The sequence below is a fragment of the Notolabrus celidotus genome, chromosome 15 (assembly GCF_009762535.1).
Source record: "Notolabrus celidotus isolate fNotCel1 chromosome 15, fNotCel1.pri, whole genome shotgun sequence".
Lineage (NCBI taxonomy): Eukaryota > Metazoa > Chordata > Actinopteri > Labriformes > Labridae > Notolabrus > Notolabrus celidotus.
The window spans coordinates 14,932,436-14,954,053 of NC_048286.1; the positions used below are offsets into that span (position 1 = coordinate 14,932,436).

Here is a 21,618-nt window from a genome sequence, read left to right on the forward strand (position 1 = left end):
GTGATTGTGGATGTGATTTTGTGTGTGTGTGGCATTTCACATATGACACAACACATCCATCCTCGGTGTTTGACTTTGGTAAGCAGCTTATCTGTCTGGTGTGTTCGTCTGTCTTGGGCGCTAACCTTTTGCTGCTTTTGGCAGACAAAGAACTGTCTTCCTTGATAAGGAAGGAGACAAAAGTAGCACACAAAGCAGCTGTGTCTCTAATGGTGTCCTATGTGAACGTGTTGCCTTAGTGACAAGCTCTCCCTCCCGCGGGGATCCTGGAGTAAATGGGGAAGGTGGAAGAGGGAAGAGTGGGAGAAAGAGTTAGTGTAAACACTCAGTTGTAACACTCCGCCGGGTGCTGAATAATTGCAGCAGGCACGCTACCCGCTTTGTTGTTCATGTCGCTGCCCTCATAAACATTTGAGAACAGATTTTGTATTTCTGTGAACGTGGATACTTGAACAATGCTTTTATTTTACTCAATCAAAAGGTGGTTTTGTTCTCATACCCAACTGCTACCTTACTTTTGTATTTCAGTATGTACGCATTGAGTTAGAAATGTTCAAACACCAATTTTAGAATTCTAGTACAGATTCTATATCCTTAAATTAGTATTGGCTCATACAGAGAACCCCTGTGAAACCAATGTGAGAAAACATGCCTTTTATATTTAATTTCTAACATATATGACTAAAACTGCGTAAATGTGATATCACTGGTGTCGTACAACTTATCTCAGAACACTGTTTTAACCATAAAACAAGGTATACACCTAAAACAAAGCACAAATATCGCTAATTGAAGCTTAGCATACATGACTTCCCTAAGTCCTAATTTTTAACCTAAAAGCACTTCCGTATTGTGTATTTATCTATTTTAATGACTTCAGACAGAAGACAAAATACACCCTCAAAACACTGTACTGGGAAAACATTGGTTGGTGATATTTAGCTTGCTAGCTTACCTTTAAGCTAGCAGTGCACAATTGTTGTTTGCTACTTTAAAATGATTATTTGCCACACAATGATTACATCATTGTGTGGCAAATATTGTGTGGTGGTTTGCCTTTTAGATACTACTGGCAGTCTCAATATACTGTCTAGTATTTTGTTTCCTGCTGTCTTTTGAGAAGAAAAAGGAAGTCAATTTTTCTATGGAGGCTAATATGTTAAGGTATCCGGTGTATCGCCTGGTGTACTCTAAAGATTGTGTTTTAGGCAGTAACAGAGGCATATTGTAGGCATACTGGTATCACTAACATCAAATCCACATAGCAGCTGGATGAAAAACAAAACACTACAAATTGCACACCTGAGTCTACAGCAGTGCCAGTGCTGAGTGTTTATTTCCTCCTTTTTTATGCTCTGTCCTCTTTTTCTAACAGATGAGAAGATGACTGTTGATGCTCCTCCGAGGACAACTGATCGTTGACGTCGCTCCAGCTTTCCAGTCTCCCACTGCAACTTACTGAACCACTATAATTAGCATCCAGGCTCCTGGATAGTTTGCATACAGCGCACCATGGCCTCTGCACTATGGAGGTGTCCGGCCTTTCGCTGCCTCCTGCTCCTTCTCCTTTGCTTTCACTGCTCAGAAGGTGAGTTACCATGGAACTACGTGGCTGTGAGGAGTGTTAATGTGATTCTGGTCAACCTTTCAAGAAGCCACTTACTATTCAGCTTATGAACGTGTTGAATTTTATTAGCACACATTCATTCGTGAGTGCTAATAGTTCCTCTTCAGTGGTTTTACCCTTGGAGTTTCAAAAAGGTGTTTCAAACACTTTGAATATTCCTGGCAACCCAGGGACACGTTCACTGAGATGTTTCTTCTCTTCAATAACAACACAAAAATGGTGTGTCAGAAACCTTCCTCTAAAGGTTTTCAGCTGCACCTTTTCTGTAGAAGGAGCTTTGTAACAGATTGTTTCAGTGCACTATGAGGAGCTGCGGAGAACAGATACAATTTTTAATTTGCGCCAAAGTCAGATTTCTTTCTCTGCAGATGGTACACCTGAAAACTTCATAGCAGGGCAAATTATTCAGTACCAGACTTTGGAACTAGGGAAGAATGCGTCAGTGTTTCTAATTGTCTGCACTGACACCCCAAGGCTCTTTTTTGGGTTCCTTCTCCCACTTTTGATTAGTACATTTGGTTGTAATTACAAGTATTGTCACAAAACACTCTCGTCTGTTACATACCCATCAAAACCACTGATGTTGGTATGTCAGCTTAATGATCATCATTACATTTTCCCCCTTCCAGTTCCATTGTTTTGGGAAGAAAGCGACCCAAAATCACATGCTTGTGTGCCAAGCATTGATTACAGATAGATGTTGAAGCACATTATTTTGTAGGCATCCTTTTCAATCTGGATTCTCTCTCTCTCCCTCTCTCTTTCTCTCTCTCCTCTCTCTCTCTCTCTCTCTCTCTCTCTCTCTCTCTCTCTCTCTCTCTCTCTCTCTCTCTCTCTCTCTCTCTCTTGCTGTTTGTTCCATGGTTGATTTCTGCTGCAAGTTTTTCTTGCAGCAGAACCACAGGATTGTCTGTGGAGTAACTGTTATCAACAAGACAGGTTGATATGGAGCAGGCTGTCCCAGCAGTGTTTCAAGCAGAGATCCATTTTTTGTTGATTAGCATTCTTAGATAATATGGAAGAGGCTTACTAGGGTATTTTGAAACATAGCCCCTATGATTTGGCCCCACTTTGGAATTGAGTTGAATAGTCCCGTTGAATTTCTTAAAGAGGAATACTGCTTCGGTATGCAGAAACTTCAGGTTTTGGGTTTCACTTGATGTGAGTGCTCTCAGGCCTAAGAATGCATATTTGCCCATCCATCAATAAAGGAATGTGTGTCTCTGCGTGCATGTGTGTGCGTGTGTGTCCCTCTGAAAACAATATCTGATTCTATCCACATGCCACTCACCTTCAGCCTGTCCGGCCCTGAGGGCCTGCATCCCAGCACTTATGATCTACGTTTCCATCTGAGTCCCAGCAACAAAAACTCCACTTGATAATTACCTCCTGTCCCTCACCAGGAGAGAGTATAATCAGGTTATCGTTTTCATTCAAAGCATTCCTCCCGCTTTGAAATGCTCATTGACACAGCTGAAAAGAAAGTGATTTTTCTTCTCTTCTGGTATTGACTTTCTCATCCAGTTAGAGGAATGAACAAGTGTCTGACCATTTTTAAAATAAAAATGTATCAAATGACAATCTGACAGCTGTAAGCGGTCACTGCAGAGAATTATCACCTGAATCTGCAGCTCCTCTCAGCATCAAAGAGCTAGACTTAGAAATTCAGCTCATTGTTTGATTTACCTTTGACTTAACTGTTAGGTTTCTTTTCAATTCATGGTTGGCTGCAACCGAGTTTAATGAAGAAACTCTTAGTAGCAACTAGATGCTGAAGAATTTGGCAGTTTTGCAGAATATTCTCTCAGAAGTTGGTAGAGACCCAAACAGTGCGAAAAGAGAGTGAATATTGGATTTAAAATAGACGGTTACGCTTCAACAGAAACTTAAATTGATAATAGTGTTTCTCTGTCGCTGCTAGATTGAAATAAAACAACTGTTCACTAGCAAGTTTGTCATATCTCAATTTAAAAACAATATTTTTCTAAGTCTGGTTTATTTTGTTATGCTTCCCCAGATATTCAAAATGATCATTGCAACTTTTCGATTAGCATCCTGGTTGATAATGCTGCAACTTTTTAAGAGGCAACTTTGTCATTAAAAACAGTTCAGTTTTTATTGTATAGTAATTATTTCATCATGCCAAAAGCAGTACAAGTTTTCACAAAATGCCGTGCGCCCGTTGTTGCTAGAGTTGTACGCCATTCCCTTCGTGTGGGAAGGCAGCATACTAATGCATACTCTGCCACTACTGATAAGAACTTTTACATTAAAATTTAATTACAGAATCTACAATTGCAGATGTTAAAAAAAAACAAAGCTGTGCAAAGTATCAAAAATGGGGTATGATTGCATTAAAATCTTAAGAATAATAACTTTCAGGTTTTGTTCTTTTAATATGATTAACAGTGCAGAGAAAATGCCATCCTACCACCTGTGAATTCTCTGCATAAGCTATTTCTTCTTATTATTATTCACTCTTTTCCCACCACATCCATGCGCCATTATATAACAGATCTATAAAGTAACGCTCCTGCATGAGAAAACTAGGTCATGCAGGTATCAGATTTGTTTTAGATGTTTCAGACCGCCCAGTCTGCACATATGAAAGAGGACGACTAGATTCAAAAGGAGCAGCCACAAAGGTGGAGCAAATGCTCATGCACATACCTGCTGTGACTGAATGAGAGCTGTTATCTGACTCTTTAAGTGAAGAAAGCCAGATTTTAGGGGGGGGATTATGTTGTGCAGTCGCAGTGTCAACACTTTGAGTTGGCTGTTGTGCTTAAATGCGAAAAAAGGGCAGGACCTCAGCCTTCATATCCGTCATATCCAAACACTGCACAAAGGGGAAATGTAAAAGATTAAGAGGTTTGTGTTGATAGCTGTGATGCAGAGAGAGAGGAAAGAGGCGGTGTTTGTTTAGGTCCTGCTGCTTCAGCACGGACAGAGGGAGAGAAAACTATGCACAGATTTTCAATAATCACGGCAGGAGCCACACAAGAGTCATGGATGTTAGAGATTCATGGAAAATATTCTCTCTTTGACTCTTTGTGCTCTTTTTTTCTGGTGGTCTGGACTCACTCTAGTTAACACTCACTGAACATTTCTCTCCAAGGGCGATTTTTTTTATTGGGAAATATTCCCCAGTTGAACATACCAGCATGCTTGTGTTTCTCCCCAAAAGGTTGTAAAGGTTAACATACGTCTCAGCACAACATTTGTCTCAAGCAGTGCCATACATTGTGCTGACGGAAGACCCTCCCTCGCGCCACACTGGTATTTCCAGTCCTGGGGTCGACTGAATGGGGGAAGCCATTGTGCTCTAACTCCTCTCTGGCCCCGGGCCATACACATCCAGTCTGTCATCCATTGATATGCTTGGCTTGCCATTTTATAATTCATATTGAATGCTGCGGGTCCATGGCAGGGCGATCATGAATTATCAGCCAAACCATGGGAGATTCACAGATGACTGGTCAATCTGTGTGGTGAGAACAAGCACACAGGAAGGGGAAAAATCTGATATATCAGTCTTGCATGGAAATTCTGCCAAACTGGAAGTATTTCAAGGAATAAATCGGGGGTTCATCATCTGGATTGAATGGACTTTCTTGCAGATTAGGAGCCATACAGAGACTGTTAAATGCATTTTTTCTATATCTCTACTACAGTTTTGTCAGCGTTTTAGCAAAATCCCTGTAGAAAACAGCTTTTCAGTGTCTGCACATAGTGGGGATATATTTGTGCTTAGCATTGCGTAACAATATGCCGTTTTAATATTAACCAGGGACCTGGAAAGTTTGGAATCATAAGAGAACATGAAATTGAAATGAGCCAAAGTCACATGTGTCTCCAGGATCAGTATTTCACTCAGAGGAAATGAAATGCAATATCACCCTCGATAGGGTCATCCTAGATTTATTGCAACAGCGATTTCCTGAGAGCGCTTTGGGTGAAGCAACAGCAGCAAGAAATGTTACCGTCCAATCTGGGAATGTGAGAGCAAACCTCTTTTCCCTTTAAGAGCGACGCTTGTGCTTTACTGTGTGTTTAGACGTGATTGTAAAAAGTTCTGTTATACGGCCAGCTGATGAAAAACCGTTAATTTAACAGGCAAGGAGCTACAGTATTCTGACAGTTTGATTTCATTTGTTAAGCAAGTCTTAAATCACACTTGCTCGCAGCATTTGGAGCCGCTCAATTCACACCCCGTATGGTAACACGTTGTATAAACATTGGACCAGATGCCTCGCTCACTCTTTCCTTTCTTAATTGCTGTCCACACTTGTTTTTTTTTTTTCTCCAGGCAGCCTAATTCAAATAATAGATGACTCCGGCTTACAACTACAAGCAGTCTGCCTCAGAATCTAAACTTTTGGATTTGCTTGGTGTAAGTCACTGCATAACAGGAGGGTTCAGCTGTCATAACAAAGTACTGCATTTAATCTTGAGAGGAAGCAGAAGGGTTTCACATAAAGTCAAGTTCACTCTATAGAAGCTGTAGAGTTTCATCTTCTTTGTGAGGATGTAGCAGTGTTTGCCAACCACATAAAACAGGTCTGGAACAGAAACCAAAGTATTTATCGAGGTAACTAGAACCTGTTGGATTACTTAGATTCAATGTTCCCCCAATACCTCTAATAGCTCGGAGGCATGCCATTAGTAATTTCAAATGAATAAAAGCCCCAGAGCTGAACAAACATGCAAAACACAAAAGAGAGTATGTAACATTTAGCAGCAAAGGGACATTGTGCTGAGGTAATCAAAGCAGATTGTTGCTCTGATTAAATACCTGCGGCAGTAATTTTTCTTTTTTCCCCATCATAGACAATCTTGCTGTTCTTTTCAGTGAGATACATCGTAAGCATTGAATTCGTGAAAGGGAACTTGTTTTTGGAGACACATTATTTTTGCAAAGGCCATTTGAACAAAGAGCCTCTAGCTGTTAGAAAAAGAACAATAGTGCGAGGCTACAATCATAGTTACTAGGTGTGAAAATTGTTTTAAAAATGTTCCATTTGTCTCAGAAATGACATTACAGCACAGGTTTCTCATTCTGGTTACTGCTGATTATGATTTACAGAGTAGATGCAGGTGTTAAAAGTAGTGGCAACACTGGGGGAAAGATGGCAATCAATAAAATAAATGATGATGGATATGGTAAGTGTGCTTTCTGTGACTCAAGTTTTTGTGATGTACCTGCTGTGTAGACAAAGAAGAGGAAAATACAGAGAGGGGCTGATGTGTAAGTATGAAATGAATCTGGTTCCACTTGGTTCACCTACCAGTGGTTTCTTGCCCATTTCACTTTCTTTTGCATAGCTCCGGGTCATATATGATTCAAATCAGTGTGATAAAGTGTGTTGGATCTCTCTCTCTCTCTCTCTCCTCCTCTCTCTCTCTCTCTCCTCTCTCTCTCTCTCTCTCTCTCTCTCTCTGTCTGCCAGCTCTCACGACAGGCCATGAATGCAGCTCTGTTGCATTCACTGTATTAGTAATCTCCTCAGGCTGAAAGCTGTGCCATAGAGCATGACCACACATTTTTTTGTCCAGGAATTAAATGTCACCTCAGGGTGGGTCACCTGCAAACAAAAGGCCACCAGCTGATTTGCAGGTATAAACAGTCTAAGATAAGGAAGCCCTCTCCTGCCGCGCAGGAATTGAATAAGAACGCAGCAAGAAAAAGTCAGAGAACTGCGAAGCACAAAGGAGGGTTTTGTTTGCCTTACGCTATCGGTATTGACCCCCTCTTGTAGCAAGTATTCCCATTGAGTGTGCGAGGCACAATGGCCTCATCGAAGATTAAGGGCAGGAAACTGTCTGTCATCAAGATCTCACCATCTGTGAGTTTCTTATCAGTGCTGCTGTTTTCTGCTCGCATTGACCAGAATGTTGGTGGAAGGGAATGGGCAAGGTCATCGCGCTGAAGCCAATCAAAGTGGTCAGTGTTCAGAGATAGTGGGGGGTTATTCCCAAATAATGTGTCTGAAAGTGTTTCCTTTCTCATTTTTCCCTCTGACTTTCCGGGTAAATCTCTGGGAGATTTCAAACAGAGCTGTTTAAAACCCCTCAAAGGTTTCCCCTGTTACAAACTATGTACATTCCCATGTGAAGCAGGCAAACGCTGTGCAAGTGTTATGTCTGTATTCATGGGAGAGCTGATGACCTGCAAAGCAAGGGTCATGCTTGATGAAGAAAGCCTAAAAGCATCTGTAGGCTAATTCTTGTAGCAATGCCAGCCTTGCTTCTACTGAAGAAGGTGACGAAGAGAAGCCTTGAATGATTTGTGATCAATTCTGCTCCAGAAAACACAATCAGTCAGTCAATCAATGTAAAAAAAGATCCACATATCAAGATGAAATTGAATGGAACAAAGCCCTTCCACCCCTAAGCCAGTTATAACCACCATGAATATTCATACAAACATAATCAGATTTTGAAAACCAGATTTAAGCATGACTCCAAAATACATGTGCTTTCTCTTTCAGCATTCACCATTCTACTATGACGAATTTCTCTAAGTCTTTAATGTGTCCTTATGTGTCTGTTAGTAAACAGAGACAATTTAGCAAGCTCTGTTCAGCATGTCTGTTTAAAAAACAGTCTGATAAAGGGTGCTTCATGCCTTTTAATACAACAGAAATAGATCATCATTTCCAATTATCTGTTTCCTATTATGTAAACATGCCTTTTTGAAGGAAGGTCGGTGCACATTTGGGGCTGTCTTGGGTTCTTGTTCAAACACAGACAGATACGTGAAACATCACACAGTAATGTAAAAAGTGTTTTTCAGTGGTACTCTACTGTTCCTGTAAAAACCAAAACGTAAGAAAATGTCCATAGTTTTTAATTTTAACATTATTAATTTAGAACACATCTTCATTTATTTAGTTTAACATACCTCAAAAAATAAACCCCTTCCCCACGTCCCTCTTCCCATCCCAAATGTATCCCCACAAACTCCAGCCTGTCACTGTCTGTCACCAGGGCATAGCGTGAGAATGTGGTCGTGTGTGTCTCACGCAGGAAGCCAAAGCACTGTGACTTGAACAAGCTGCACTGCCTCAGTCTTTTTCTCTGTACCTGATGCACTCCCAGGTACAGAAATTTGGCACGGATTTATTCAACATGAAATGGTACTAGCTAGTGCTGCTACAAACTGGGCATTACCCATAAAAGAACTGAATTTGTTTCAAAACCCAAGTTTCAATGCTTTTTTCACTCAAAATGTGTGAAGCACAATCCTTTATGCAGTGAGGAGTGTTATCTAACACTGCCATGGCTTATACAGATCACAGTCAGCAGAGAATAGTCTTGCGGATAGATTTGCTTCTGGTGTAGCTAGCTCGGCATGTGACCCTTGCCTTGCTGATTGTAATTTGCGAAGTATGCAAGTGTACTCTCCCTAGTTTGCATGTATCAACTCTATTTTCTAAAGTGAAAGTGCAAACATTGAGTGCTACCCGAAATAAGTCTGACCATGAATTTTTAAATATTCTTTGGCCTGGAGTCCACTGCTGATGCAGAGCATGAAATCTGGAAAAAGGGTAATAGCATGATAAACTTTGTTAGAGCTGAGGATCTGACCTGGAGACATATCCGATAAGTATCATCCATTAATCCAAACCAGCATGGTCTTTGGCTTTGATTACATAAAAATGTACACCAGATGAAAAACTTATGTCAAATGAAAGAGGGACAGCAAAACATACATGAAAGGCTTTTTGTGTAATTTCTGTTTGCGCACCAGCTGAAGCCACAAAAATGTCTTGGTCAGGATGAAACATAGAAACATAATTTCATGCCAAAGCCAGTACCAAAATTGCTCTGCACCACCTCATCTGCATAACAGTACTCAATTCACTTCAGCACAAGTGGTTTTGTTTAGAGACACAGAAGAACCAGAACTGACTTATGCCCGAAGCGAGTGATAGCACCACTGCTACTGCTGGGCTACTGCAGGCTCTTCTTAAAGATAAAGAACTGCGTCTCCTATCAGAATTGTCTGTTCATTATCGTCTCGGGACCCTGATCTCAGTTCCTAGTCATCCTTGTAGGCTTCGGCTCATTATTCATGTAATCCCTGTTCCAGTTGCAGCTTCTCCTGACACCCTGTCTGTGTGACGTACTGATTAAGCCTCCTGGGCCCCTGTCTGTACAGGGAGGGTTGATTAAGAGGGTGAAATTGGGAGACTCTGCCCCAGCAAACAAGAATGCAGACACAAGCATGTGATGGACACAAACCCACATCCTCCTCCTCCTCCTTCTCTTTCCTGCTTCACCCTGCGTTTCTTTCTCTGCTCCATCCCCACCCTGAGGGAGGCACCTGACTTATTCTGAGACTTTTTCTTGAGCAGAAAATCCAGCTGGGGTTTAAGTGCAGTGGTAAAATATGGGCTTTGAGGGGAGTTAAGCATCACTCAGGGTAGATCAAACTTGTGAAACTATACCTCTGCTGCACTTGGGAGAGCTCTTTTAGCTCACCTCTTTCTGCTTGTTTCATCAACTCCCCTGCAAAAAAGAGATGCAACAATATGTTAGATATTGAACAAGCAGTGAACTAATTCTGTCAAGTGACACTCTCCTGGGAGCATATAGGTTTTCTTCATCTTCCAAGTGAAACATTTTTTTCTATCACTTGTTTAGCCTCAGTGACAGTTATTTGTGTCTTCATGAAAAGGTTGTTGTCTCCGTGGACTGTACAAGGTGTCAAATTATGCCCTGCTTTAATCCTAGTGATGTGTCCATGGACCAAACAAAAAAAGACATTAAATCGGGTAATGTGTCTTCAACTAAATTATTCTTGTCACTTCTCTGTGTGACCTATATCAAGCGCTGACCCTCTCTGCATTAAGGGGATTACATGTATTAGTAATGTAATGATGCTACCCTCTTTTCGTGCTGGTTTTCTTTGATGTACGCCCACAGGGTCAGGGATCATCCCAGCAATCGACAGAGGAGAAAACCTTGTTTCTTGCGGCTAAATTAAAACGTAGTCATTATAGCCTCTACTTCTGCCTTCTTTCCTCAGTACACTCTCCCTCAGGATAAATTCTTCATCTGCAGTCTTCTGCAGCTGAGCCGACTGTTCTGTTGAACCAGAAATAATCCTTCATGTCGGCTGTGCATCAATTTGAGTCAAACTTAAACATTTTCTGTGCGTTATGTAATTCCAGACTATGAATGCAAAGCATCAAAATAGAACGGTCTTTGCATTTCAAATAATTTGTGTAGCAGTTGTTGGAACTGTTCTGCATTTTAACAGGAAAATCTGGTATTTTTCAACTTGTGTCTTGTTCTCAAACTGCAGCTGCTTCTTCAAATGTTTATGAGAAGTTTACTCTCACTAGATCTGTTGTAGAGTTTCATGAAATATGACTTTGGCAACAACATATTTTTTTGGGGGGTAAAGCTGCTAATGACAGCCTCTCGAAATTACTTCATTTCCCAAAATGTTTTAAGTTGACATTTGGGTTTGAGTGCTTGCTAGCTGAACAGGGATAACCAGCCTGGTACTCAAGCTAGCTGTTTGGTTAGTCGATCAGCAACATACCTATTCATAAGCATTTCCTTTAAGTTGTAAGTTGACATTTGGGTTTCAAGTGCTTGTCCTTTAGTCCAGCTTAACAGAGTAGCTATGCTGATTAGCTAGTTTAGCTAACCAGCATGTTAATCAAGCTAGCTGTTTGGTTAGCCGTTTAGCAACTTACTTGATTATTTGCATAAAATTATTGATTCTACTTTTAACAAAGTTTTGAAGAAGTTACAAAACTGCTCGCACTGACAGCAACAACTCTAGGAAATAGTCTGTTACGTAACCTGTTGTGTAAAATCATCAGGTTGTTTTTACACCTTAGTTTATGATGACACAATGAGATTTTTTTTCAAACTAAGAACCTTTGGTGCTGGATGGTAGATTTCTTACCTTAGGACAGTGCTTGGCTAGCTTTTTTTCCCCCGAGTACCTACATTTTCTGTCATTGTTCAAACTAACCTGCTGCTAGCTTCATATTACAAGCTATTGTATGGACATTGGGGTGGTACTATCTTACTGTCAGCAAGAAGGCTAAATGTGATCTTTTTTTAAACTGAAGTTTTAAGGTTTAAAATTTTAATTTTATTGAGCTGTGTTTCTGAATAGCAGCAAACCTTAGAAAAGTAAAATTAAGGATGTCATCTTGTCTCTTCTCTCCCAGAAAAAAATCAGTACTACTAATCAAGACCAAAAGGAGATTTGGTCCATTTTCCTACTTGTCTTATTTGTGACTTCTGAGAAATCAACATGGTTAAGCCTCACAGTGAGCACCATTTAAGCCCCTTGTGAGTTATCTGCTCTCATCTGTAATATTTCTTACACTTGTGTCATTCTGAGATCACTGCTGCAAGAAAAATGAGACTAGTGCGAGTTCTCAGCTTTGTCTCAATATGAAAGTTTAGTCTCACTGCCTGCGATCTTGAACTTGTCTTACAGACGCTCATTCATAGACCTCAGCTAAGAGAAAAATGGAATGAGCACAAGCCCTCAAACTTGTCTGTATATGAAGGTTCAGTTTCATAGCTTGAGCTTCAAATTGTCTTACAGATGCTCATTTACAGAGCTCAGAGAAGAGAAAGATGAGAGTAGTTCCCACTCTCAAGTATGTCTGAATGTGTCTTTTATATGTCTTTACAATAGAAGACACCAAAGTTATGTCACAAACAAGTCTTATATCATGAAAATCTGAGCACCATGTTGCCGTAAACAGACGAGGTGTGCAAGATATGTTTTATATACAGTAGTCTGTGCAACTCTTAGAACCTTTAGTGAGCTGGACAGATGGAACAAAAATAAGGTAATAGTTTATTTAAAATTTGAATTATTGGTTGATTCATTTCATAAGCAGAAATGCCAGCAAAATTATGTATCTAGCTCCCAGTCATTGAGGATGTGCTGCTTATTCTGTTTTATATCAGTGTAAAATAAGTCATTTTGAGTTTTTGATAGTTTAGTTAATCATCTAGTTCGGCTGCCTTTGGCTCGGCATAAAAAATACTTTGTAAGAAACTTTAAACGGTATATTTTTACATCTATGTATGGCAATGTTACAACTTATAGTCATCTCTGGTGTCTATAGTGTGCTGATTAACACTACTGCTTCTTAAGCAAAAGACCACAGATCCAAATATTGATAAGAACAACAAATACAAACTTTAAAGACAGATCAAAGATTGGAAATAAGATAAACAATTAGAAAATCTCATTAAAGACTGAAAGTGAGACAGAAACAAGATAAACATTAGAGCTCTAAATAATTGCTTTAATTCTTTCCTGAATTGTTTGTGTCTCATAGAAGTCTTGTCTCTTTTTGATCTTCTTTATTACTCATAAGGGTCCCCTAGAAGCAATGAAGTGATATTCCTCATTTTGTCTCACAAGATCAAAATGAGCAAAAAATAATCAAATATTTCTTAATATGGGAGTGGAGGTGGTTTGTGTAGTTGGAAGAACCCAGCGATCTGTTAAGCCACGATTTATCAGAACCAGGCTGAAAAAAATGGATTTCCTTTAACAGTTTTACTGCTCAGCGGAAAAAAAATCACATGCCTGTATCTGGAGTGATGGGATCTAGCTTTCTGTGAATGGACCCACCTGAGGAGTTAAGCGGCAGCAGCAGGGTCTGTCATGCTTAGCCTCCGCAAGATGACAAATCCTTACCCCAGACCTCCTTCAACGAGACATATATCAACATAGAGCATGTGATTCCCTCCTCCCAAAGACTTTCTTTTTTTAATTTAAGAAAGAATTTAAGAGGTGCTCTGGAGAAAAAGCTGTAGCCATGAATACAAATCGTTGCCTTTGAATTTGCAACATTGAATTCATGTATAACCAGAAAGAGAAAAGAGATATGACTCAGAGCGCTTTGTGAAACCACAAATGGACTCAGTTCTTTATTGCCAGTTTCTATTTCAGAATACTCATATCGGAATCAAGAGTGTCTGATAGCAGTTGTCTGGGAAATGCGGGTGTAGCCCCGGGGTTTGTGGTCTTGTCTGACACTGTCTTTAGATACAATTCCCAGCAAGGTGGACTTAAGTGTCATGGGAAATGGTGCCATATGTCCAACTAGATTTTCAGTGTTTCACTGCATTTCGACAGTTGAAATGAAATACGAGCCGCTGTGGCGTGGTGTGGTGTGGAGTTTTCGGGGTGTTGGTCTGTATTTGAAAGGCAGGTGTTATTTTGCAAATCCCAAATCTCCTTTCTCATCTTCCATCTTGCTCCCATGTGTCTCTCACTTCTGATGGGCGGTCATGTGCAAAATATGTGAACTTGTGTCACACATTTTTGGCAGCAACATTGGATGCCTTACAAATTTGGGGACGTGAAGATGGAAAATTTGAGTGCTTAGTTTGTGGAGTATGAGCTGAATTAGTTGGCTAAAGCATTTAGTTTGTCGCTCCACAGAAATGTGCACGGACAGTGAAGTGTGCTTGTGTTTTATTTAATGCATAAAAAGGCTTACCCCAGTGGTCTCTTGTATTTTACTTATTCTCGTGGCTAATTTTATTCCTTGGCCAGAGCCCCAAACGCTCTCCTGAACAGAGTAGAAAAACTGCAGTAAAGAACAATGTAGCTGGAGAAAAGGAGGCAAAACATTGATGCTTCTTTGTTCCCTATTATTAACAATTCAAATATGGTTTTGTCCTAGTTTATGAATTTCCATTGAAAATCTTAAGTCCACCAGAGCAAACATGCTGTATGACCACTCTGTCACTCCGGATATTAGATTACAGAGACATCCCCTGCTGTTTGGAGGAAAAGCTTGACTCTAAGATCTGCTCTTTCTTCCAAAGATGTTTGCTACCAGTAATATCAGAAATGAAACAACCCAAAAAGACAAACAATCTTGAAGTACTCCTGCTGTGTCCACGGTGGGGGCACTCTTATTTGACTAAAGGCTACACCCTCCTTTATGCTGCAGAGAAAGCGTCCCTGTCAAACCCAAGCCCAGAACAATGGGGGCCAGCCTCAGGGAAACGGGGCCATTTGCATGCAGCTGTTTGCCGTTTCCAGGACCACAAAGGCCAATCAAAGGAACCTTAATGTAGGATGACAAGCGTCAACCAACGCCTTTGCTCTCTGTCTGTGCCAGCCATCGCCACTCTGTCTACCCCCCAAAAATGGCCCACTTTTTTCTTATTTTCTATGTGATCAAACATTCCTCCAGTTTTTTTCTCCCACCCTCTCATATCCAGACGCAGAGGAGGAGATTTTAGGGTTAAAGGTTGCTCACGACTGCGCTCTTAAGAGCCAACAAACATAACACCGCAGATGAACCTCAGTACTTGTGTTGTGATCTGGCGCTTGCAGTCGCCAAATGCACCAAACCTCTATTATCTTTTCGTTTCATCTCCAGGGTTTTTAAAAGCCAGCGGATGGTTTCAGAATCACCCATCTGAGCCACAGTGCCACTTCCAATTTCAAGGGTGTTGATAGAAAACAAAATATGTATTATGAGGTGGGGGGGATTGTCACCAGTGAATTATAGCCTGTCAACTGGAGAAGGAGAAGGAAAAACTCCCAGAATGCAACATATTGAGGAGCGGTCTCTGCCCATGCTTTGCTCTTTGGAGCTCAATAGACGGCTTAGCAGGCAGGTCAGGGGGAGGAATCTGAAAAGCTACTTTCCTCGCAGTCACTCACTGACCAGAATGCTTGATAAGGCTGCATGTCAACAAGAGCGGGGATAGGGATCACAGCCAATTAAAGCTAAGTCGAAGTGGTTACCATGGCAATTTGACTAAATGTTCTATATAAAGCATTATTCAATTCCCTCACTGATTGTGTAATTTAATGTTAATCTGAGGTACAGACAACAAGAGAGCAGCCTGTTCTCCTTTCTTCCTTTTACACACACTCAGGGATTGTGTTATGGATTTCTTCCTGCAGTCTTCTTGACACCGTTTTCCCTGCAGCTGGTGCCCTTCTGTCGCAGTCTTCAACTTCTGCAAAGTTGAGCAGTCAAACAAAGCACAGAACGTAAGATGAAAAGCTTTTTTATACCTCCCTAAGACACTGACATTTGTGCACACAAACAAACCTCCTCTCTTTCCAAAATCTTGCAAAACTTGTTTAAACCGAGAAAAATCAACAGAGAAGAATACCTACAGCCAGAGAGCTTTGTTGTCACAAGGTTTTTCTTTCTTAGCCGTACTTAAATCCTAAGATCTTAAGCAACGTTCAGCTAAGGCAACCAAAAATATTTCCTCTTGAATTCTACTCCCCTCCGACAGGAGCAGAAAAAAAAAAAAAAAGTCTTTAATATATGTTTCAACGTCCTGGACAGATTTGTTATTACTTGCTCTATTACAAGTTGACAAGACAGTCATTAATGAGACAGATACTATCTGCTGTTTGGTGAAGAAGCAATTTTTTCTTAAGGCTGCCTGTGCAGTCCTCATACTCCCCTTAATTGATGTACTGTTAGCCTATGACCAGTGAGATCTATACAGACAAGGAAGGAGGAAGAGGAGGCCGGCAAGGCACAAGCCTAATCAATCGCGAGGCGTGTGTTGACAGCAGCATGCCATCATGCCATAGTACTGTGATAGATGGGCAGAGTCGCCAGTGGACATCCAGGGAAAAGGAGGTTGCAGGTGGCGTGTGGCGAGTGTGTTTTGTGTGTGTTTTTGTGTGTGTGTGTGTGTGTGTGTGTGTGTGTGTGTGTGTGTGTGTGTGTGTGTGTGTGTGTGTGTGTGTGTGTGTGTGTGTGTGTGTGTGTGTGTGTGTGTGTGTGTGTGTGTGTGTGTGTGTGTGTGTCCATGCTGGTGTTTTAGCCCAAAGATGGTGTCTCTGCTCAGAATTTTAAAACCCCATGAAATGCATTCTTTCTGTCTGCTCTGTGTAGCTGCTGTGATAAACCCGTCACTCCTTCCATGAGCAATGGCAGGCGGGACGATCATTAGTCTGCGCTGTAAAGCCAGCGACTTCACTCTGGGTTTTATCATCCACCATTCTGGACAGGTTTTCTGAAAGGCTGGGGTAATTGTAGTGGTTATTGGAATAGATGGAGTGACCCCACAGCCCTCCACTTATGGTTCGGCTACACTGACGTCTCCTAATGAGGTGATAAACAGTCCAGCTAAGCAGAATCTACTGGCCATTAGATAGATCATGGTATTATAATGAAATGTCTAGTGGCCCAATGCCAGAGAATTTATACCATTAGTTTCATATTTTGTTACACTTCTTCCTCTACTAGTGCCTGCAGAAGTTTCCCCTAATATGCCATGAATTGAACATTATACTCTCTGCAGTGTATGCTTCACAGATGTCTGTGTGTGTTTTCTTTTTCTGTTTGCTAGTGTGACATGTGCCGAGTGACATAGAATATCATTATAAGTGAGCCAGGCACAGCAGGCTGAAATGACTAGCAGACATGTGGGTCGGGGTTTTCTTTTTCCTTTTTTTTTTCCGGGATTGGAATTTGAAGCCGGAATCACTTCAACTCTGAGCGATTCAAACAATGCTAATTGCATCAGGCCCTGACTGTCAAACGTGTGAGGATAATTAGAGTGAGGGGGCAAAGTGAACCTGGGGTGGTAAGTGTTAGTACATGACAATGCTCGCGAGCCAATGGGAGCATGGAAAAAGGTAACAGGCTGCAAAGAGGGCTAATTAGACGAGAGCAGTGCAGAAAATACAAATGGTAGCTGCCCCCTTAGGGACCCACTATTGCTGAAAACAACGGCGATTATTGACAGTTCATGCAGCGCTCGGCTTGCACTCCTTAAATGGAACACATTTGCATGTTCTACTTAGATTTTGCCTAATTGTTTTCTCAGAATTGCAGACAGTTACTTTTTTTCCCCACTTTGGATCATTCTAACCCCAGATAATGGATTTCTCTGTCTTTTCTCACTTTTTTTATTGCTTTCTCTCTATTTGCAAATCTCCATATCTGTTCTGTTCCACGCTATTTGCGACATGACATTTTGTTGAATAGAAAAGGGAAATGCAGAGGAGTAACCTATGTCAGTGTAATTTGCTGAAAGGGGAGGGGGCAGATTTGGGTGAAACAGTTAATTTTCCCCAAAAGTAGAGCTATTTGGCTGCACTCCCATCTGCTCCGCTCCACGTATAGATTTTTCCTCCTGTGTGGACTCCAGACTCTTCGATCTCCGACACTGTAAAATGGATTATATTACACTCCATTCTGCCGGGATTCTGCCTTCTTTTTCTCTGTCTTGCTTTACAACTCAAAGAAAGCATAAAGAAACAAACGCGCGGGGGCTCTGTATGGTTGTAAAACAAACCGTTCTCAGTCCAGGCAGGTCTGGCTCTGAGGTGGATGATCTCTCTAGGTGGAGGCCTTCTTGATGCTCTGTAGCCTTTGTGTTTGCCCAAGAATTTATGAGGTTACCATTGGTCTCCAATGACTTAGATTAGAAGCCTTAGCCAACATCTAAGACCACAGAGAGATGGAGAGATGAATTGTTTCGTCTTTCCCCCATTCCTGTATCGCGTGTAACAGCCCGTCTGTTTAAAACTGTGGTAAACATTGGACTGCTGTTGCCTATTTATTTTGTACCAGTGGAGTTTTACCGCAAGATGTGTGGTCCTATTGTATTGAAGCAACGATCCTTCACTCCCATTAAATCTATTATTTCTCTAAAGTTTCTTCTCTGTCTCTGTGTCGCAGGGTTCAGCCGGGCAGCCTTGCCGTTCGGGCTGGTCAGGAGAGAGCTCTCATGCGAGGGATATGCAATTGATCTCCGCTGCCCGGGGAGTGATGTCATTATGATCGAGACGGCCAACTACGGCCGCACTGACGACAAGATCTGTGACGCTGACCCGTTCCAGATGGAGAACGTCAACTGCTACCTCCCCGATGCCTACAAGATTATATCACAAAGGTAAAACTCCGGGGAGAGGAGGGGTTGTATTTCACAAACATGACCAGAAGCCAGGGAGGGAAAATATGGGCCCCTTTTTTCCCCTCTGAGCTAACCTTTCTGAACTTAGACAATAAAGGATTTTCCTGTTTGTGTTGCCACCTAGAACCTGGACAATTAATCAACATCTCACACCTTTGAAATTTTTGTCATCCCATCATTGAATAGATTATGTAGGTGGCATTTTAAGATTCACAAAACTGGGGCGCAGATTAATTCTTGACAGGCAGGAATTGACATCCGTGCGGCAGAGCTCTTCACACCAGCTGCGTGTTGTTGCTGCTGTTTGAGTCATAATCAGCGTAGCTCCGAGAGACTGCGAGTCACATGAACACCCTCTTAATTCCCTATCTAGAACATTGGGCTTGCTTTTGTTCAAACACTTGTACTGGTTTGAAGTGGCTCTGCCTCAGGTAGTGAGCAATGCCCATCATCGTGCCTTTTATCCCGGTTCCCCCCCTCTCACAGGAGGCTGCTCTGCTGTCAAACGACAGCACAGCAACACTTCAGCTTGACTGCTGCTTACCCCCGAGAGGTGTGTGTATTTTTAAAGGGCATTGGATGAACTATTCATAAATAGTAACCAGCACAGTTCATCTTCTAATGCACTGCGTTGTCTTACCCCGGCCCCCCTTAAGCTAGATTCTGAACACCATCGCCCACCATTTTACACCTCTGGGTTTTTCCCGTGTTTAACTCGCTTCTTTATTTACTCCCATGAGATGCAGCACTACAGAATATCTCAGGGATAGATCAGTCCTCCTGTCTTTCTCCATCTCTCTAAATTTACAGCTGACTCCCTGTACACTCGTACAGTGAAACGCCGCTGACAGTGCCCATGCCCTTTAGTTTGACTGCAACTTGCTACATCCTGCACCACATCTGTTGACAAGTCAGACTCTCACTCGCTCAAGCTGCACTTCAAACTTATCTCCATCCGAGATTCCCTGGAGGCAGCGTGCAAGCGAAAAGCTTTGAGAAGACTCTCTGCACCAAAAGCCCTTAACCAGAATAATTCTAATGAATCAGATCAGAGGAAATGGGCTCCTGACCGTAATTAAGGCTGATGTGCTAACCAGGGATGTTAAAGCAGTCACAAAGCTTTGGGAGGCTCTGATCAGTCCTCCTTCAGTCTGCAGCTAAGTTAAAAAACAAGGAGGATATTTAAACTGCTTCACTTCAAGACACAATGCGCTTCCAATATCGGGGAGATTAACAAGAGGCAATAGCACGGCAGATAGATAAACAAAGATTGAGGAGATAGAAACAGTGGGAAGTCTGCAGCACAGAGTGGCAGTTATGTTGGTAAGAAAATTGTGACAAAGAGTATTCATCAGCAGCCCCGTTTTTCACAACAAAACAACAAGACAGGAATCAAATGGCTTTTTTTTCAACAGCATCTACATCCAAGTGTTTTGTCATGCAGAAATGTTTGGTTGTTGACAGAAAAAAGTGTCTGGATGAAAAATGTATGAAGGAACTGATGGAATCTCAGGTTACCGGAGCTGTTTAATATTCAGGGCATCGTTCCCTCAGAGATGTAGCGTAAATGGACGGTATGTCTGACCCCACTCTCTGTCTGCTCTGTTGTCTCCACCTCTCTGGTTTCTTCTTGTGTATGTACAAAAACTGTTCAAACATGAACAAAAAATCAGTTTGATGCATCTTAGTCTGTCCTCTATTTGAATGTCCACAGATTCATTGACCCGTTGAAACGAACAGGTATAATCTTTTGCCCAGTCAGAGGTGCAGCTCTTACAGAGGAAGAGAGCAGAATTCAAACACTCTACCACCATGAGACTGTGCTCAGTGCAATAGAAATCACATGCAGTGAGTTCAGAGGCAGTTTAAGACGGAGGAAGCGTGTCCAAATGCTTAGCAACAACACATCCCTTCCAAAGCAGGAGCATCTAAGATAGCTGTGCAATAAATACCGAAGCAAATTCTTTAAATCTTCCCAAAAAAACAGTCATTGAAGCTATAATTAACATCACTCTTATCATTTTCATATAAAAAAAATGGGTCAAATGACCCTAGATAACATGAAAAGGGTCACTTGTTGTTAAAAAGAAAGCAGTTCCTCTAGTTGCTTTTCATGCTTGTTTCTTTTTTGGTTTTCAAGCTCCCTAATTTATGATTTTTGTTCAGTCTCCCTCCTCTTATCACTCTTTTTCAGCCGTTTTCCACAAAAAGCCACAATAAACTGACTGCACACCACCTCTTCAGCCATACAAGCAGAAGACAAAGTCTGTAATAACAAAGAAGACTATCATGTGGTAGCATTTCTCATTGAAACAGATGAATGCCCCTGAGTGATGGTGGAGACCAAAACAGAGCGAAGAGAGAAGGTGCATAATAGACCTAGATTCACCAAGTGGTCAAAAAATGCCTCAAAAATATAAAGGGTGATTAAAGATGTGTAGACAATGCTTGCAAACAGGATAAAATAGACGTGTATTGTATCTACAGTTTGCAAGTGTTGTGGAATTAAATCTGTAGGGAAAAAAAAGTGTATTTTCTATTTCATGGTCACTGATGCATGGATAGTGAAGTAGTATTGTAATACTGTAGCTGGTGGAAGTTGATTCTATAGTAATGTGTTAACATAAAGATATGCATTAATATCACTGAGCTTTTGAATGTTTAACATCATATCTGTGACTCACTTCAATGGAATTGGAGCACAGGCCCAAACTCTTCATATGCACAGTACTTGGATAAATGTACCTTCTCTTGTTTGGAACAAGTGTCAGTCAGACTTAGAAACTCTAAACAGTGTGTAATTGAAGTGAATCTGCTGTTAGTTGGTTCAGCGACCCTTCTCACTCTCAGCGGCTCTTTCTGCAGAGAGACAGAGGAGCCTTACGAGTGAATCTCTTAAGTGAGGCTGGCACTTCAGACCCTGATGTTGAAATCACCGCTGATCATGCTTACGCTTTTTTCGTTACCGTTTTAATGGACTTTGCACTTTTCTTTATTCTTATATGATGTTTAAAATCCATCAGCTTTAAGGGAAGTGCTTTGTTATGAAAATGGATAGGTGGATTTAAAGT

The 21,618-nt window shown here is 41.3% G+C and overlaps 1 protein-coding gene across 4 annotated transcripts in view; it reads left to right on the top strand.

Annotated features, from left to right (window-relative positions):
* Positions 1–21,618, top strand: part of LOC117826589 (adhesion G protein-coupled receptor L2-like) — an 89,855-nt gene that overhangs the window by 20,055 nt on the left and 48,182 nt on the right. For all 4 annotated transcript variants that reach the window (XM_034702751.1, XM_034702752.1, XM_034702749.1 and 1 more), the window contains exons 2-3: positions 1,376–1,588; positions 18,313–18,526. In XM_034702751.1, coding sequence (XP_034558642.1) covers positions 1,513–1,588; positions 18,313–18,526 — 290 coding nt within the window. In that variant the 5' untranslated portion in view covers positions 1,376–1,512. The remainder of the gene's footprint in view (positions 1–1,375; positions 1,589–18,312; positions 18,527–21,618) is intronic.